The sequence below is a fragment of the Mauremys reevesii genome, linkage group 6 (assembly GCF_016161935.1).
Source record: "Mauremys reevesii isolate NIE-2019 linkage group 6, ASM1616193v1, whole genome shotgun sequence".
NCBI lineage: Eukaryota > Metazoa > Chordata > Testudines > Geoemydidae > Mauremys > Mauremys reevesii.
Genome location: NC_052628.1, coordinates 367,889 through 385,566, shown reverse-complemented (window position 1 = coordinate 385,566; position 17,678 = coordinate 367,889). Strand labels below are relative to the sequence as shown.

Sequence of the window (17,678 nt, the reverse complement as noted above, 5' to 3'; positions counted from 1 at the left end):
TGTTTGGGGGTCCCTCTGGAGAGGGCGATTGGGGAGATCAATGTGACTCAGTGGGGTTGGGGCTCTCCCTGGGGAGCAATGGGGTGGGGCTGGCTCTCTGGGAGTGCAGTGTGATTCAGTGGGGTTGGGGTCTCTCAGGGGAGCACAGTGGGCGTAGGGTCTCTCTGGGGGTGCAGTAGGAGTGGGGTCCCTGGGGTGGGGGCGCAGGGGGTGTCTCCGGTTCCGGGTCCCTGGGGGCGCAGCCGGGCCGGTCCCTCCCGGGGTGCTGCGGCTGCTCGCCGATCCCGCCCCTCCCTGCGGCTCGGCTCGCGAGCCTGTCCCTAAAAGGTGCTCGGCGGCGGCGGGGGAGGGTCCGGGTCCCGCGGCTCCTCCCGTCCCCTCCCCGGCTTTTAGGCGCGGCGGCGGCGCCCGGGCCCCAGAGCCCGCTCCAGCCCCGCTCGGCCCCGCTCCCAGCCCGGTCTCCGCCCCGCGCCGCAGCCATGGACGCCATCAAGAAGAAGATGCAGATGCTGAAGCTGGACAAGGAGAACGCGATCGACCGCGCCGAGCAGGCGGAGGCGGACAAGAAGCAGGCGGAGGATCGCTGCAAGCAGGTGGGGGGGGGTGTCCGGAAACCCCCTGCCAGCGCCCCCCCAGCCCCCAGGCAGTCCCCCAGCGCCCCCAGGCCCCAGAAAGCCCCTGCCAGCGCCCCCAGGCTCCAGAAAGCCCCCGCCCAGCGCCCCACAAGTTCCCAGGCAGTCCCCTTGCGCCCCCGAGTCCTAGGAAGCCCCCAGTGGCCCTCCAAGTCCCCAGGCAGACCAGGACCCCCAGAACCCCAAGTCCCTGGGCATCAACCCCAGTGGGGCCTCTCCCAGCACCCTGGCGTGCCCCCGCCCCCAAGTCCCCAGGCTCCCCAGCCCACCCTACCCCTGGGCACAGCCTCTCTGAGTCCCTAGGCAGCCACCTCCCAGCTCCCCCCCCCCCGAGTCCCAGGGAAGCCCCCCATCACACACCCGGACAGCCCCCCTCCAGTGCCCCCACCAGCAGTGCCCCTCTAGTTTCCAGGCAGCCCGCTGCCCAGCCCCCCTCCCCCAGCTGGGATTAACCCTGCCCAGTATCCCCATCCAGTGACAGATTAAGCAGGGTGAGGACTGATACCCCCATCGCTCAGGGCACCTCCCCCTTAGACTCCCATTGATAGGGTGAGGACCAAGTGGGGGGGGATCACTGCACACTGTTGGGACCACTCCAGGGACCCCCAGTTCCATCCCCTGACCAGGTACCACATTGGCCCCTCCTGGAGCTAGACTTGAAGGGGGCTCATTGCAAACAGGCATCTTGGCTCCCTCTGCACATCCAGGCACTGGGGTAGAGACTGTCTCTGCTCCACCCCCCTTGGACACTGCCTGTCTCAGCAGCTCAGGCCCTTGGGATGGAGCCAGAATCTTGGGCTGAGTCTGGGGTTTTCCCCTCCACGCAGTGGGTTCACCAGAAATGTGGGGCAAGAACATCACCCCCCGCCAGCTGTGCCCAAGACCAGGGAGAGGCTTCTCTGGGCTCCCCTGGTCCTTGGAAGCCCAAGGAGCCATTCTTGGGAGCCGCCGTCTCTGGAGATGCTGGCCTCGAGTTCCAGGAACCAAGCTCTGTGTCTGCGCCAGTCCTGGGGGGTGTCCCAGAGCGGCTGGCCCAAGTTCACCTTGCCGCTTTCCTGTTACCTAGCATGCTGCCTGGCTCCTGCTGAACCTCTGTCCGGGCCCCTAACCCCCCGCTCTGATCTCCCTTCCCAGCTGGAGGAGGAGCAGCAGGCCCTGCAGAAGAAGCTAAAGGGGACTGAGGATGAGGTGGATAAGTACTCCGAGTCCGTCAAAGAGGCCCAGGAGAAGCTGGAGCAGGCGGAGAAGAAGGCAGCAGATGTATGTACCCACTGCCAGTCCCTTGAGATGGGAGAAGCATCTCATGTGGGAGGGGTGGGGGCCCTGTCACTGGGGGATTAAGGGGTGGGAGCCTCATTGGGAAACCCCTCCTGGTGGAAGCAGTCAAAATCCCATCACTTGGGACACTTACACTGAGCTGCACTAAACACTATAAAATGGACAATAGGGTCCTGACCCCTGGAGTGGGAGGTGCAGCCCAATGGGAGGAATGGGGCAAGGGGGTGTAGTCTGCTGAGGGAGGAGGCGAGGGTGGGTGCAGTCCGGCAGCGACGGAGGACGAGGAGACAGGTTGGGGTGCAGTTTGACGGAGGATGGGGAGACAGGTTGGGGTGCAGTCCGGCGGTGACGGAGGATGGGGAGACAGGTTGGGGTGCAGTCTGGCGGCGACAGAGGACGGGGAGACAGGTTGGGGTGCAGTCCGGCAGCGACCGGGGATGGGGAGACAGGCTGGGGTGCAGTCTGGCGGGCGACGGGGAGACAGGTTGGGGTGCAGTCTGGCGGGCGATGGAGGACAGGGAGACAGTTTGGGGTGCAGTCCGGCAGAGGACGGGGAGACAGGTTGGGGAGCAGTCCGGCGGTGACGGAGGACGGGGAGCAGGTTTGGGTGCAGTCCGGCGGCGACGGAGGACGGGGAGACAGGTTGGGGTGCAGTCTGGCAGGCAATAGAGGACGGGGAGACAGGTTGGGGTGCAGTGTGGCGGGCAATGGAGGACGGGGAGACAGGTTGGGGTGCAGTCTGGTGGCGACGGAGGACGGGGAGACAGGTTGGGGTGCAGTCTGGCAGGTGACGGAGGACGGGGAGACAGGTTGGGGTGCAGTCTGGCGGCGACGGAGGACGGGGAGACAGGTTGGGGAGCAGTCCGGCAGAGGATGGGGAGACAGGGTGGGGTGCAGTCTGGCGGGCCATGGAGGACGGGGAGACAGGTTGGGGTGCAGTCCGGCGGTGACGGAGGACGGGGAGCAGGTTGGGGTGCAGTGTGGCGGCGACGGAGGACGGGGAGACAGGTTGGGGTGCAGTCTGGCAGGCAATGGAGGACGGGGAGACAGGTTGGGGTGCAGTCTGGCGGGCAATGGAGGACGGGGAGACAGGTTGGGGTGCAGTCTGGCGGGCAATGGAGGATGGGGAGACAGGTTGGGGTGCAGTCTGGCGGGCAATGGAGGACGGCGAGACAGGTTGGGGTGCAGTCTGGGGGTGATGGAGGACGGGGAGACAGGTTGAGGTGCAGTCTGGCAGGTGACGGAGGACGGGGAGACAGGTTGGGGTGCAGTCTGACGGAGGACGGGGAGACAGGTTGGGGTGCAGTCCGGCGGCGACGGAGGACGGGGAGACAGGTTGGGGTGCAGTCTGGCGGTGATGGAGGATGGGGAGACAGGTTGGGGTGCAGTCTGGCAGGTGACGGAGGACGGGGAGACAGGTTGGGGTGCAGTCTGACGGAGGACGGGGAGACAGGTTGGGGTGCAGTCTGGCGGGCAATGGAGGACGGGGAGACAGGTTGGGGTGCAGTCTGGCGGTGATGGAGGATGGGGAGACAGGTTGGGGTGCAGTCTGACGGAGGACGGGGAGACAGGTTGGGGTGCAGTCTGGCGGTGATGGAGGACGGGGAGACAGGTTGGGGTGCAGTCAGGCGGAGATGGAGGAGGGGGAGACAGGTTGGGGTGCAGTCTGATGGAGGACGGGAGACAGGTTGAGGTGCAGTCTGGCAGGTGACGGAGGACGGGGAGACAGGTTGGGGTGCAGTCTGGCGGGCAATGGAGGACGGGGAGACAGGTTGGGGTGCAGTCTGGCGGGCAAGGGAGGAGGGGGAGACAGGTTGGGGTGCAGTCTGGGGGCGACGGGGGACGGGGGGGCAGGTTGGGGTGCAGTCTGGCGGCGACGGAGGACGGGGAGACAGGTTGGGGTGCAGTCTGGCGGGCAATGGAGGACGGGGAGACAGGTTGGGGTGCAGTCTGGCGGGCAATGGAGGACGGGGAGACAGGTTGGGGTGCAGTCTGGCAGGTGACGGAGGACGGGGAGACAGGTTGGGGTGCAGTCTGACGGAGGACGGGGAGACAGGTTGGGGTGCAGTCCGGCGGCGACGGAGGACGGGGAGACAGGTTGGGGTGCAGTCTGGCGGTGATGGAGGATGGGGAGACAGGTTGGGGTGCAGTCTGACGGAGGACGGGGAGACAGGTTGGGGTGCAGTCTGGCGGTGATGGAGGACGGGGAGACAGGTTGGGGTGCAGTCTGGCGGTGATGGAGGATGGGGAGACAGGTTGGGGTGCAGTCTGATGGAGGACGGGGAGACAGGTTGAGGTGCAGTCTGGCGGGTGACGGAGGACGGGGAGACAGGTTGGGGTGCAGTCTGGCGGGCAATGGAGGACGGGGAGACAGGTTGGGGTGCAGTCTGGCGGGCAATGGAGGACGGGGAGACAGGTTGGGGTGCAGTCTGGCGGCGACGGAGGACGGGGAGACAGGTTGGGGTGCAGTCTGGCGGCGACGGAGGACGGGGAGACAGGTTGGGGTGCAGTCTGGCGGGCAATGGAGGACGGGGAGACAGGTTGGGGTGCAGTCTGGCAGGCAATAGAGGATGGGGAGACAGGTTGGGGTGCAGTCCAGCAGCGACGGGGGATGGGGAGACAGGTTGGGGTGCAGTGTGGCGGGCAATGGAGGACGGGGAGACAGGTTGAGGTGCAGTCCGGCGGCGACGGAGGACGGGGAGACAGGTTGGGGTGCAGTCTGACGGAGGACGGGGAGACAGGTTGGGGTGCAGTCCGGCAGCGACGGAGGATGGGGAGACAGGTTGGGGTGCAGTCCGGCAGCGACGGAGGATGGGGAGACAGGTTGGGGTGCAGTCTGGTGGGCAATGGAGGACGGGGAGACAGGTTGGGGTGCAGTCTGGCGGGCAATGGAGGACGGGGAGACAGGTTGGGGTGCAGTCCGGCGGCGACGGAGGACGGGGAGACAGGTTGGGGTGCAGTCTGGTGGCGATGGAGGACGGGGAGACAGGTTGGGGTGCAGTCCGGCGGGCGATAGGGAGGTAAGGGCACAGTCGGGGGGGGAAGGGGATGCAGTTTGAGGGGAGGCAGTGAGCTCTGACCTGCGGGAGGTGAGAAGCTGTTTGGAGTTTGCTCTTGGACCGAGGGCTTTGCTGACAACACTAGTCGCTCTTGGAGCTCGGCAGGCCCCAGAGCAGCTCGGCTGTTTCAGCGGACTGGACCCACCTCTCTAGTAGCGATAGGGCCCTGCCAGGACTGGAGCTGTCACTGCACCAGCCAGTATTGAGTATCTTCAAATGGGCCATTGGTATCTGCTGGGCACAGACCAGCTCATCGGCCTCCCATGACGTTCAGACATCAAGAGAAATTCCAGGGTGCTTGTTAGCCTGTTCTGGGAAAGCCAAGGAGAGCAGGGAGCCAAGGGGAGGGAGCAGGCACAGCAGGTGTCTGTGCGTCTGAAAGAAACCCTGGGCCAGGGAGGCTGGGGGAGGCAGGAGGGTGGCTGGCTGGAAGGAAGGAGGTTGTAGCTGTGCTTGGGGAAATCCTTTTCCTCCATGAGCTCCAGGGGCCGAGGGCTCCATCCCAGGCCCCTCGGAAGGACAGGCCTGGAGTGGTTTTCTCCTGCCTGGGGGAAGACGTGTCCGGGCAGGGCACAGTGAGGAACAGCTGTGTGCAGCCCCCGGCTGCTCCAGGGAGTGGAATGGGGTGTAGTGACCCACTGTGCCACACAGGGTATTTGACACCCTATAAATAAATCCTCCTTTTCATAGCCAGCCCTTCTTTGATGAAACCCCACCCCGGGAAGTGGAGGAGAAGCTGAAGGGAGCCATCTGGAGCACAGCCAGTGGGGGGAGGGCCAAGCTTTTTAGGATCAAGAGCAAAAATTCAATCCCAGCTGGTCTGTGGAGCTAAATGGGGGAGATGTGTCAAATCTCCGAGGCAGCCACCAAGGACAGGGGAGTCCGGACAAGGACAAGGCTGTGGGGCTGTGATACGTCCCCTCCCCCACTCCCCAGGGCAGCAAAACGCCCTGGTTGAGTTCAGGACCCTCCCATCCCACAAACGTATTGATAGTCCAGTAGAGCCCCTAGTCAGGATCAGGGCCACTGTGCGGGGCTCTGCATAAACATACAGGGAGACGGACCTTGCCTCGAGGAGCTTACAATCCCAGCGCTCAAGTGCCCTGCACCTACTGCGGTTACTCGAACCAGCACCAGCTGGCACAGTCCGTACAGGCCAGGCACTGGTGCTAGTTCTCCAGGAGGGCTGCAGCGGGGTGGCCTAGTGGCCCCGTTCCCAGCGAGCGCTCCAGGTGTAAAGGCAGTGTGGAGCGAGTCTGCTTCCTCCTCCCTGTTCGCTGGCTGCTCTGCTCTGCTCTGGCTCTGGGACATGTCTGCTCCATTTGGACCGTGAGCCAAACCCTGCATCAGAGCCCAGCATAACTGGGGGCGAAATCTGCAGCCAGGCACTTGAGACAAGAAGCTCCTCTTGGCCTCTGCCTCCCTTTACCCTGAGGCAGCTGCCCTGGGGTCCTGGGGTGAGATCCTGGGCCCATTGAATCCATGGGAGTTTTGCCATTGATTTCCTCAGAGCCTAGAGTTCACCCTGGTGACTCTTGGCAGAGGCTCCCCTGGGCTTTGGGCAGCCCAGGCTGCCAGGCTGTGCAGCATTAAAGGACTGGAAAACCTGCCTGCAGGTGCTCGATCTGCTTAGCTTAAAGGGAAAGTTATGGGGTGACCTGATCCCAGCATGTAACGAATAGTTGATAATGGGCTTGTCTGGCTCTAGCAGACAAAGGTCTAACCCGAGCCAAAGGCTGGTAGCTGAAACTAGACAGGTTCAGACTAGAACTAATATGGAGATTGCGCACAGTGACAGTCGCTAACCATTGGAACAGCTGACCTAGGGTCAGGGCGGCTTCTCCATTCCTGGCCGTATTAAAATCAAGACACGATGTTGCTCTGCTGTAGTTCCAATGGGAATTAATGCAGGGCAGTTCTCTGGCCTGGGTTCCCCAGGGGGGCAGACTAGGTGATCACAGGGGACCCTTCTGGCCTGAAACTCTAGGAATCTATTAATCAGTTGTTCTTCTGGCGGAGAAGGGGGAGGGGGCCTCCGGGACATGGGGCTGCCTGGGGCCTGGTGCTTCTCTGAATGCTGATTTAGTTAAGCCAGTGAAGAAACAAGTGCACAGACACTCTGGTTCCAAACAGGCTTGTTTCAGTTCGCCTGGCGTAGATTCAGAGCAGTTTTTAAAGTAAGTCTCCACTACATAAAGCCCTACGACAGCGCGTCTCTAACCCAGACCTACAGACTCAGGCTCCGGGGGCTCGCAGCACTTGTAGCCGTTCCCCCTGAGGCTGGAGCCTGGGCTCTGAGCGCTACCCCCCTCGCCGGGTTTCAGAGCCTAAACTCCGGGCCGAGCGGGAATGTCTACGCTGCCATTTTGAGTGCCATAGCATGAGCCCTGTGAGCCAGAGGCTGTGCTCCAGGGCTCTGAGATTTCCCGCTGCAGGGTTTCGGAGGGGGGGGGGGGTTCTGTGTAGATGTGACCTAAGTGTCCACAGAGGGGATAGCACTGCTTTAACTGAAGGGGTGCAAATTTGCATGTAGATTACCCCGTGGTGTGGACTGGCGTGGAGTGCAAATGGCTGGGGGTCCTACTGAGCTGCAGATGGGTGGCAGTGGAAAGGGGATGGCCCTGGGGGATGTCAGAGGCCTGGGTGGATGTGGAGTTCGCAGTGTAGTTGGCAGTGTGATGTGCAGTGCACGCTCCCGGGGGGAGGAATCCCTCGTTATGTGGCTCTGATTTGTGTCCACCCCTGGCATATTGTTCTCAGTGCTGGCAGACTGGAGGGAGCTCAGAGAAGAGTAACAGAAAGGCTCGAGGGGGGCTGGACAAACCTACCTAGTTTGACAACGGGGGCGAGGGGGAGTCCTGCGACCTCTCTCCACATATCTGAGAGATGTGACCTCCCAGGAGGGAGGGGAATTGCTTGGGGACCCGGGGGAGAGACCAGGAGGAATGGGATCCCATTCAGAAAAGGAAAAATAGAAAGAAATGTTGGGAAAAACTTGCTGGGAGTGAGCTGAAGAGTGGAGGCCCTGCGGTGATGGGTGCTCGAGATGGACCATCTACTTAGGACTGGCCAGAACCCTGGACAATGAAGTACAGGGACCAAACCTGCCTGAAAGGATGTCTCTCTGTGAGCCCCTGAGGAGCTCTGTTCTGGGAGAGCCCCATTCCAGGGGAGGACCCTGTTCTGTGGCTGCTGGAGCTTGTTTCCAGGATCTCTCATTGCCTAATCGCCAGCGAGTGAATCCCAGGGCAGGACGGTGCTAGGAGCTGGTGGGGCCGATGCAGCAGGAGCTGGAGGGCACCTGGGAAAGGAGGAGAATAAAACCCCAGGCTGAGAATCCAGGAGCCAGAGGAGCCAGCACCTCCAGAGATGGGGAGATGCTCCATTCCTGTGAGTCTAGCAGGGCAAGACAGGAGCACCTGAGCCATACAGGGCTGCTCCCAGCTCCCCGATAGCCAGAGAGGCAGCTGCTCTCTGTAGAAATATCAACAAATACATTAAAATAACTAACCCTCTCTAGTGCTCGTCTGGGGACAACGGGAACGTGCCCCTGGCCCGCAGCCTGAGCTGACAAGCCTGTCTGGAGACGGGAGTGCGGCTTGCTTGCAGATGGGCTGCAACATGCTAATGTAACATGGGTCCATGCTAACGGGTGTTAATGTGAGCCCCATCCCGCACACCCTGCCAAGGGGTGTCAGCTTCCAGCATAAAGCCAAGTGTGGCAGGCTCAGGGATTCACAGGTCCTTGCAATCCCAACAGTGGGGTGCATCAGAGCTCAGTGTAGGGGTGCTCGCCATGACGGGCGTGGGGACTGACTTCTCCAATCCCAAGAGCAGGGCACGTCAGAGCTCAGTGTAGGGGTGCTCGCCATGGGGGTGGGGAGGGCTGCCTGGCTTCTCCAGTGCCAGCCTCTCCCAGCAGGAGGCGCTGTGGGTGCAGGGCGGGAGCACTGATTCATAGGTTTTGTAGGCTGACCTCCTGCATAGCATGGGCCAGGGAACCTCACCCAGTGACTGGCCGTGGAGGGAATTATTCCTGCCTGCTCTGTAATTAACACTGCCAGCCCAGTAACCTGCAGTGGAACTGGCTGTGTGGGAGGCACCCAGCTGCTGCTCACTTCCCAGTCCCTGGGGCAGGAGCTGGTCTGGGTGCCCATAAGTGGGCTGTGCCAGGAGCCGCAGTAGCAGGGCTGGTGTGCGTCTCTGGGGCATGCAGGGAGAGTGCTGGATTCCAGGACTGTGATCCTGAAAGCTCCCTGTGAGGCTGTGACAGGATCCGCCCCAGCCCACCTCCTAGTCCAGACTTTGCTCTTATTTGGTGATTCCCTGAGCCAGTGGGAGGGAGTTGGCTGGCGGCCCAGGGTGTGGCTAGAGCAGAGGCCACTTAGCAGAGCAGCTGCTGAAAGGACTGTCTCTCCGGCCCCTGAACCTGCCCCATTCCTGGCAGCCGGGCCCTGACTCCCTGCCCTGTCCTGTGGCTGGTGTGAAAGTGCTGTGCTGCAGCTGGGCTCTGCACAGGCCTTGCCTTCCATCACTGCTGAGGACCGGGGCGACAATGCGTGAGCTGGCCTGCTGTAAAGCCAGAGTGGAGCCAAGGCTCTGTGGCTGTACCCTGAGGTCAATGAGCCGAGCTCAGCCCCAGGCAGGGGTACAACTCGCCTGCCTTAGTTACCCTGCAGGGAAAACAGACTTCTCAGCAGTGAAGACATGGGCCCTGCTGGGGTCCCTCAAGCACTGCCGTGGGTCAGCGGCTGGGCTCAGCTGTTGCCTGTGGAGCCCAGGAATCCCTGTGCTCTTTAAATGCAGGCGTGAAGTGCAGCCAGCGCTGCCTGCTGTCTGTCACTGCTCATTAAGGAGGGACTGAGGGCTCCCCTTGTAACGGATCAGACCGTGTCCCAGAGCATGGGACACCAGGGCATAGCCCCTGACACCAGATAGCGTCAGTGTTGCATTCCAAGACAAGCAGGGATGAAGATAGCAAGTGTGTCTGAGCACTGGGGAGTTGTGTGTGCGATTCCTTATATCCAGTGCAGAGTAGAGACCGAGGCTGCAGACATGAAATCATCAGGTCTGTCCGAGGGGCTTGTAGATCCCAGGCAATGGGATGGATGGTGTCAGGACCCTGGGGCTTGGAGACCCTTTCCCATGCAGATGCGCTCCGAGCACGGGCAGAAGCTCGAGTCGTTCATATCTGGCTGCTGACCCTAAAGGCCCAGCTGTGCTCTAGGATTCATGGCATGCAGCAGGCTGTCGCATGGTTCACACCTGCATGCCCTGTGGTTCCTGCCTGTCGCTGGGTTCTGCCGCCGTTGTTCCCCTGTGCAGAGATGCTGAAATAATGGGATTTAAAACTCCCAGACCCCCTTCCCTTCCACTGGTGTTTGGAGCAGCCATGCATCTTGGCTCTGGCTCTTGGACTGGACACTCTGCAGCCTGCCAGCTCCATCCAAGGGGGCACAGCTCCCAGAGAAATGGATGTGAGGTGTCTGTGAGAACCCCAATGGGGCTGCAGTCTCAGCAGCCCCTCTCATGGCTAAGGGCAGAGCTCCTGGTCGGATGGGGAGGCTCTGCAATGATTTCATACATAAGGACCCTCCAGGCCAGAGGTCTGACTGGGTTACTCCTGCATTCAGCCCCTCACTTGTGGGCGAGCTAGAGACCTTTCAGAAAGATACTAGCGATAGCCTCCTGCATGAGGGGAAGGAGGTGCTGCGTCTGCCAGGAGCTCCCTTGTTCTGTGCCTGGGCCTTCATTCCAGCCCCCCCACCCCCCGCCCGGGCTTCGTTCCTCTCTTACACGTCACACACCCTGACTCATGAACATATGTTTATGGGAAACTTTGTTCTCCCACTTCTCTGCTCCCCCTTCCAGCACCCCCCAGGGACTCAGTGTTGTGTGCAGGACCCACCGGGGGCAGGAAGGAGCCCTCCCAATTCCCCAGCCCCCTGGCTCCATGGAGCGCAGAAGTAGGGTCCAGAAGCCATGCCCGTGGCTACAGCAGTGGCAAATGCAAAAAGGGGCATCTCTGCTCAGCCCCACCTAAAAGAGACAGAGCAAACCCCTACAGGCGAGCCCCTGCTGGGGCCCTCCTCTCTGGGCTCTGCAGGCCAGGCAGCTCCTGGGACACACAGGCACCCAGAGCACCGCTGCAATGCTCCCTGGGCGTGGGGAGGGTGAGGCTGGTTCCCTGGGGGAGGGAGGGGAGCCCGTAGCTGCAGTGGGAAAAGCAGCTTGGATGCCTGGTGCTGCCTCTTTAAGAGGAGGGAAGTGTGCAAGCGCTGACACTCAGTTTCCTGAGGAGGAGATGCAGGAGAGGGGGAGGAGGAGCAGGAAAGGGGATGAAGGCGGGGAGGGGAGAGTTCGCATCCTGAGCTCTTCCTGCTGGCTTGGGAGTGGCAGTCCCACAAAGGGCTGAAGCGGAGCTGTCACCGGCAGAGCCAGTGACTGGCGAGCTCGGGCTGGAGCACAGCCAGCAGGACCCAGTGGGTTGGAACCAGGCTGCATTGGAGCTCGCCACAGACCCTGCCCCAGGCAAGTCCTGCTCAGGTCCCCAAGCAGCACCCTCAGGCCTCGTTCCTTGGGCGCGCCCCGGGGTGGAAGATGGCTGGGAGCACCTCCATTGATGCGGTGAAGAAGAAGATCCAGAGCCTGCAGCAGGTGGCGGACGAGGCAGAGGAGCGCGCGGAGCATCTGCAGAGGGAGGTGGATGCTGAGAGACAGGCCAGGGAGCGGGTAAGGCGGTCCAGGGCTTGAAGGTCCCAGCCAGCTCCTCCCAATGCCCTTCCTGCTTTACTCCCCCAGGGGCCTGGGTGCCAGCCTGGGTTTGACGTCCCCTCCGCTTCCTGTGGATGTCAGGGCCTGGCAGGCCCAGTCGGCCCCACCCCAACTGGGCTCACCTTGCACCCTCCTTGCCTGATGCTGGACTCCCCATCCAAGGAGCTTCTCCTTGTACTCACACCCCATCTGGCCCCATCCCAGCCTCCCACCACCTGGGGGTCTGGGATGCACCCAGTGAGGGGCCAGGGTGTAGGCTGCTGGGGAAGGCGGGGCGCAGACTGGGTCAGGGATGCAGCCAGGGAAAGGTTGGGATTGGGGGGGAGTGGTCTGGGAAGTAGCTGGGAGATGGGGCCTGGTGCTGTGGTTCAGGCCGGGGAGTTACACAAAGGTGGGGGTAGGGAGATTTTCCCCATGGTAACGGGCCAGAGCAGGCTGGTCCCAGGTGTGTGGTGTAGTAGGAGGGTATCCGGTGCCTGTCCCTATGGTGATGCCAGGGCAGGACAACAGCCGAGAACGACCCAAGCACCAGACTCGTGGCACTCTGGAAAGCCCAGCCCCATCCATGTGCCCCCTGACCTGGCTGTGGCTGTCTGTGTGGCTCAGTTTCTCTGTCCACCTACCGGCTGCGTCTCGGAAGGACAGTGGCCAGACCCAGCTGGGAAAGTGCCCCCCAGCAGAGATGAAGCCCTTCTTGCACCCTGGGTGTTTCTGGGGTCCCCATCACCGTGGCGTCAGTTTCAGGCCTACCGCTGGTTGCCCCAACTGACCATCTTGGCGGACTGGGTGCCCATTCCGGCAGCTTTGACTCATCGCCTGGGCCTTGCAGCCACGTGTGCACCTCCGTCAGTTGCAGAGCCCCAAGTCCAGTAGTGGCCATGCTCTGGGTCTGGCTGGAGGTGCAGTGGGTTCTCTGTGGGGAGGGAGCATCTCCTGCTCCAGGCTGAAGCTGCAGCCTCGGCTGTCCTGGCCCGCAGGAAGCAAAGCTGTGTCCCCATCTATCCCTCCCTCCCTCTGGGCTCACTGTGGCTTCCCCTTGCCCTGGGGCAGAGGAGGTGAAGGGAAGAGCCAGAGGCATTGCTGGCGGGAGTGGGAGATGGATGATTGGCAATGATGTAGGGAGGGTGCAGGAGCAGTGGTACAGCTGAAGGGAGCTGCCTTCTCCCATGCTGTGCAGCGTCTGTGCCTCCCTGATTAACCCAAGCTGACCCGACTGGGTCTCGGTGTCGACTGCCTCCCCCGAGAAGGGCTCCCAGGGTTCAGGACAGCCCAAGGGACAGTCCCACTGTGCTCTCTGGTGGAGTCACAGCGAGTCACTCGAGCAGGGATTCAGGGATTCGAGAGGCCCTGTGAGCTGGCTCATTATACTGTGGGTTGGGGACAGGCAGTGGCAGTGCTGGGCTGCCTAAGGGGGGGAAGGGGCAGGCAGCTCTGAAAGCCTGTTGGGCTGGATCTGGCCTGGGAAGCTGACTCAGGGCTGGGTCAGGTACCTGACCCAGCCCTGAGTTGGGTGGGAGTTGACCAGCTCCAGCAGCACATGATCCCATCCAGGGCCCTGTGCTCGACCCAGATCAGTTAGGCCTCGTCCCTGGGAATGGCGTTAGGCTTGGTTGCCAGCTCTGTCCCTTCACAGCAATGGGCAGATCAGCTGCCCCTGCAGGTTCTCCCAGCAGCCTTCGACTCCACCGCCCCCTCGGTGCTGCAGACTCAGCTGTAGGGACGAGCCCTGGGGAAGGGGTAGCTTGCGACTGGTTCTGCTCAGAAAGACCTCCCCCCCCCCCGCCCCTCCCAAAAGCAGCTGGCCTAGGCCCAGTGATCCCAGAGGCCCCCTCTCTGCCATGGGCCACCTGTGTTCAGCAGGAAAATTCACACTGCCTGTCCCCAGGGTGGGACTTGCAGGAGGGGAGTCGTCCTTGCCTCTGGGATTCTCACCACTGTAAATACGTCTGGCCAAGCCTGGTCGCTTCCAGAGCAGGCTGTGAGACACAGGTGTCCAGGCCTCCGCTGGCCGGAGGCCCCGGGAGCGCTCTCCCTAGCCCCGCCCTGTAAGGGTAGTAGCTGAGTGCTGCATCGCGTGTGCGGAAAAGGTGCTCCATTTGTAATGCACCCCTGGATGCCAGAGCGACAGGTGCCTCAAATACTTTCCATGGTATCCCCACTGCTGGGGAGAGGAGGGCTGCCTGCCAGGAGAGGGGTTAGACTCAGACAGTCAGGGATGCGGGGACCCAAAGAGGCTATTATGAGCATCCAGTTTCACCCCCTTCATAGCACAGGCCAGAGAACGTCAGCCAGCGATTGCCACCTCCAGCCCGTCCCTTCCAGTGAGCGGGTCTGGGAGAGAGCACCCACCGAGCCCTTACTGTTAAAAACCGCAGCTTAGTTCTAGTCTGAATGTGTCTCGTTTCAGCTTCCAGCCGCTGGCTCTCCCTCTGCCTTTGTCTGCTAGGTGAAGGAGCCCTGTGCTACCAGACAGCCCTGCCCCGTCTAGGTAGCTGTAGACTATGATCAAGTCACCTCTTGACTTTCTCTTCGATTTGAGCTTCCTCAGTCTCTCGCTGTCGGGCTAGCTTTCCTGCCCTCGCATCATCCTTGTAGCTTGTTCTGAACCCTTCCAGTTTGTCAGCAAAGTGTGACCCCCGAAACTGGCCATGGTCTCGCTAAGGCCATCTCCCCACTCCCTTTGCTAGCCCTCGCTTATACATCCAGGGATTGCCGTAGCCTTTTTTGCCACAGCATCACATGGGGAGCTCGTATTCCCAGAGGAAGTCTGGCTAATCAGGAGTCTGGCCTGCTTCAGGCCCTACCGCAGAGGCCTTCTTCAGGAAAGCTGCTCTGCCATAAGTAGCACGAGGAAGAGAGGAGAAAGCCCTATAGGTGGGTATCTCGGGCAGAGAGAGCCCAATAGGTGGGTTATGGGTATCTCGGGCAGAGCCCCCCTGGGAGGGGGTCCCATCAGGGAACTTCACATGCAGGACTGGGCCTTGCTGATCCAATCTGACTCTAGGAGGAGCTCAGCCTGGGCGGGGGGGGGCATTCCCTGGCTGGGTGCGGCTGGGCTACAGGCTGTTTGCCTGGGGCGGCACTAGCAGGCCCAAGCGGTACCTGAGGCTGGGTGGAGCAGACTCTGCCAGGAGCTTTCTGGGCAGGGCGCCCTGCAGGGAGCTTTCCTATTGTTCCCACAGCCCCAGTCCCGCTCACTCTTCGGTGCTCATTGGCTGCAGGGGAAGCCGGGCCACCCTGCCCAGTAACCTGATCTCCACGAGAGAGCCTGGCTGGTCACTCCAGTGCTGGGCCTGGCTGAGGTCCAGGAACCAGCGGAAACTCTCCATAGAGCAGTTGCGCTGCGTGGCTTCCTGCCCTGACTCCAGGAGGGAAGGGACCTGAGACCTCGGTGTGGAAGGGCCAGGTCCTGGCTTGCATGTCCCAAGGGCTGAACCTGGCCAGGTGGTGGGGGGGCCGGGGGTTGTCTCCTCTGATCTCCCTACTAGTGTGTGCTAAGCCCTGCCCCATTCCCGGCTTCCTGTGCTCTAGTGACCAGGCTGCAGGGAAACCCTGGCCTGCTGGGGAGTGAGCATGGCCGGAGGGGAAGGGGGCCCCAGCCGGGAGAAGGAGGCTCTGCCCACCCCCCGTGTCCCTATAACCAACATAGGCCAAGGACATTATTGCAGGCCCTGTAGGGTCAGGTAGCTTTCTGCAGCCTGGCTAACGCCTTCTGCTGGTGCTGGGGGGACCCCACTGGAATCCCATCACTGCTGTGCCTTGTGCCTGGCAGGGACGGTTCCTTGGGAGCTCTCCCAGCCCTTGTGGCATGATGTGGAGCCAGTGAACCCAGCCCGCACCCCGGCATGGCAGCACAGTGCTCCACGGGGAGAGGGTTGGGGGAGGAGAGCAGCCCAATGTGTGCTTCCTGGGGCCTTCTGCCCAAAGGCCCTTTGAAAGCCAAACTCAGCCCCTTTCCCTGCGCCTTGGTGTCTGGCCTGGGAGGAGATGGCACTGCGGAATTACAGCCAGCGAAGGGCAGGTCTGGGTCTGGCTGTAACTGGGGAGGGGGCAAGGGTCCTGGAGGCTTTGTCCGTCCCTGAGGGCCGGGCTGCTGGAACACTTTGCTTCGTGTGGGTGCTGAGAGCCATTGGACCAAACTGTAATCCTGTACAGATGGCAACCACTTCAAGCCGGGGGGGGGGCAGCCCTCCCAGCACCCCTGCCTGGGGGAGGGGGGTTTCCTGCGGGTGTGGGAGGCCAGGGAAGGGGACGTAGGGCAGGGTCATGATGGCATGAGGGGGTGTCCCTAACTCTGCAGGCTCACCCCTGTTCTGTGTGATCTGCTTTCTGGGGCCTGGTGCACAGATCCCAGCCTCCTGGGCAGGGCACTCAGTAGCCAAACAATGCTGGGGTGAGGGTCCCTGGCTGTGCCCTGCCGGGTGCTGAGTAGGCTGGGCAGGGCCCTGGGCCCTGCTCTCAGCACTGAGCCACGCTCTGCTCTCCCCCCGCACCCCGCAGAGAGTTCAGCCCTTGGGGGCTGCTGCACCCGCTGGAGGCATTTCCGGCCTGAGAGCAGGAGCAATGCGAGAATTACCAATGGAAAGGAAAGCTGGTCAGATGCTGTGGGGAGGGGAGGGGAGGGTGGTGTGGGGCTGGGGGAGCTGACATGGGGCCGGCGGGGGTCTGTCTCCCAGTCCACAGCTCCGGCTCCCGCTGCATGAAAGCGCCAGCACTCCCCACACCCCCTGCCAAGAGCTCTCTCTGGCGTCTCTTCCTCTGCCCCCGCCTCTGCTCTCATCCCTCTCCCCGCTCCCCCTTTCCCCAGTGTCCTCTGCCCTGGCTCGCCGCCCCCCCTCCCTTCGCCCCAGGGAACCCAGCCCTGTGGGGACGGGGTGGTGCTTGGAGCCTGGGAACACACTGGTTCCTGGCTCCTTGGCTGCGGGCCAGCCCCATGGAGGCGCTTTGCCGGATTCCTCCCTGGGGACTGTAAATCAGGGAGGGCTCAGGCCTGGCCCAGTCTGTCCCCTCGGGCTGAGGAGGGGCCGGGAGAAGGTGCCAGCCAGAGCAGCTCTTTCCTTGTAACAGAGTCCGGACACTCGCCGGTCAGCGGTGGCAGAGAGTGACTGGGGCCTCGGGGGTATCCACAGGCCCCCCAGCCTGGCCAGTGCTGCCTCCGCCCTGCCTGGCTGGGTAGGGAGCCGGGGCGGGGGAGGGGACCCCGCATGGACAGCCTCGCTGGCTTCGGTAAACAGGAAATCCACAAGTTGTTCCAATCTCCTTTTTGGGAGCGAATCTGTGCTGGGCATTCCTGCTCCTTTACTCACCGCTCTGCAAACCCAGATGCTGCCCCGCGCCACCCTCACCGGTAGGGTGACCAGACAGCAAATGTGAAAAATCAGGATGGGGGTGGGGGGTAATAGGAGCCTATATAAGATACAGCCCCAGATAGCGGAACTGTCCCTATAAAATTGGGACATCTGGTCACCCTGCTCGCCGGGGTCAGCCAGGACTGACCGGGCTGGCTCTGGCTCGGAGGGGAGGGTGCGGGGCTCCTGGGCTGTGTCCGCACTGCAGCGGGGCAGCCCGCGCTGGCAGGGCCTGAGGTAGTGCACTAATAGGAGCAGTGTGGACACTGCGGCCCAGGCAGCAGCTCTGGCTAGCCCCCGATCTCAGAGCCCGCTCGTGCCCTGCTCGCACAAGTCTGTCTGCCCAGGCCGGCATGCTCGCTCGCCAGAGTGACTGGGCTTTGGCTTGGGAAGGGGGTATGTGTCTATCTGTCCATCCTGCCGTCTGTCTATCTGTTCTTAGAACTGGGCTGGACTCTGGGAGCACAGGCGCCGACTCCGTGGGTGCTCTGGGGCTGGAGCACCCATGGGGGAAAAAAATACTGGGTGCTCAGCACCCACCAGCCACAGCTGTTCAGTGCCGCCAGTGCCAGTCAGCAGTTTGGCAG

The 17,678-nt window shown here is 62.3% G+C and overlaps 1 protein-coding gene across 11 annotated transcripts in view; it reads left to right on the top strand.

Annotated features, from left to right (window-relative positions):
* Positions 1–397: 397 nt before the first annotated feature.
* The window catches only part of TPM2 (tropomyosin 2), a 30,624-nt gene continuing 13,343 nt past the window's right edge, over positions 398–17,678 (top strand). For 3 of the 11 annotated variants that reach the window (XM_039543696.1, XM_039543699.1, XM_039543704.1), the window contains exons 1-2: positions 398–593; positions 1,767–1,892. In XM_039543696.1, the coding sequence (XP_039399630.1) occupies positions 480–593; positions 1,767–1,892 (240 nt within the window). In that variant the 5' untranslated portion in view covers positions 398–479. Of the gene's footprint in view, positions 594–1,766; positions 1,893–11,307; positions 11,702–17,678 lie in introns of those variants that run through there. The other 8 variants (XM_039543695.1, XM_039543698.1, XM_039543703.1 and 5 more) reach the window with 6 other exon arrangements.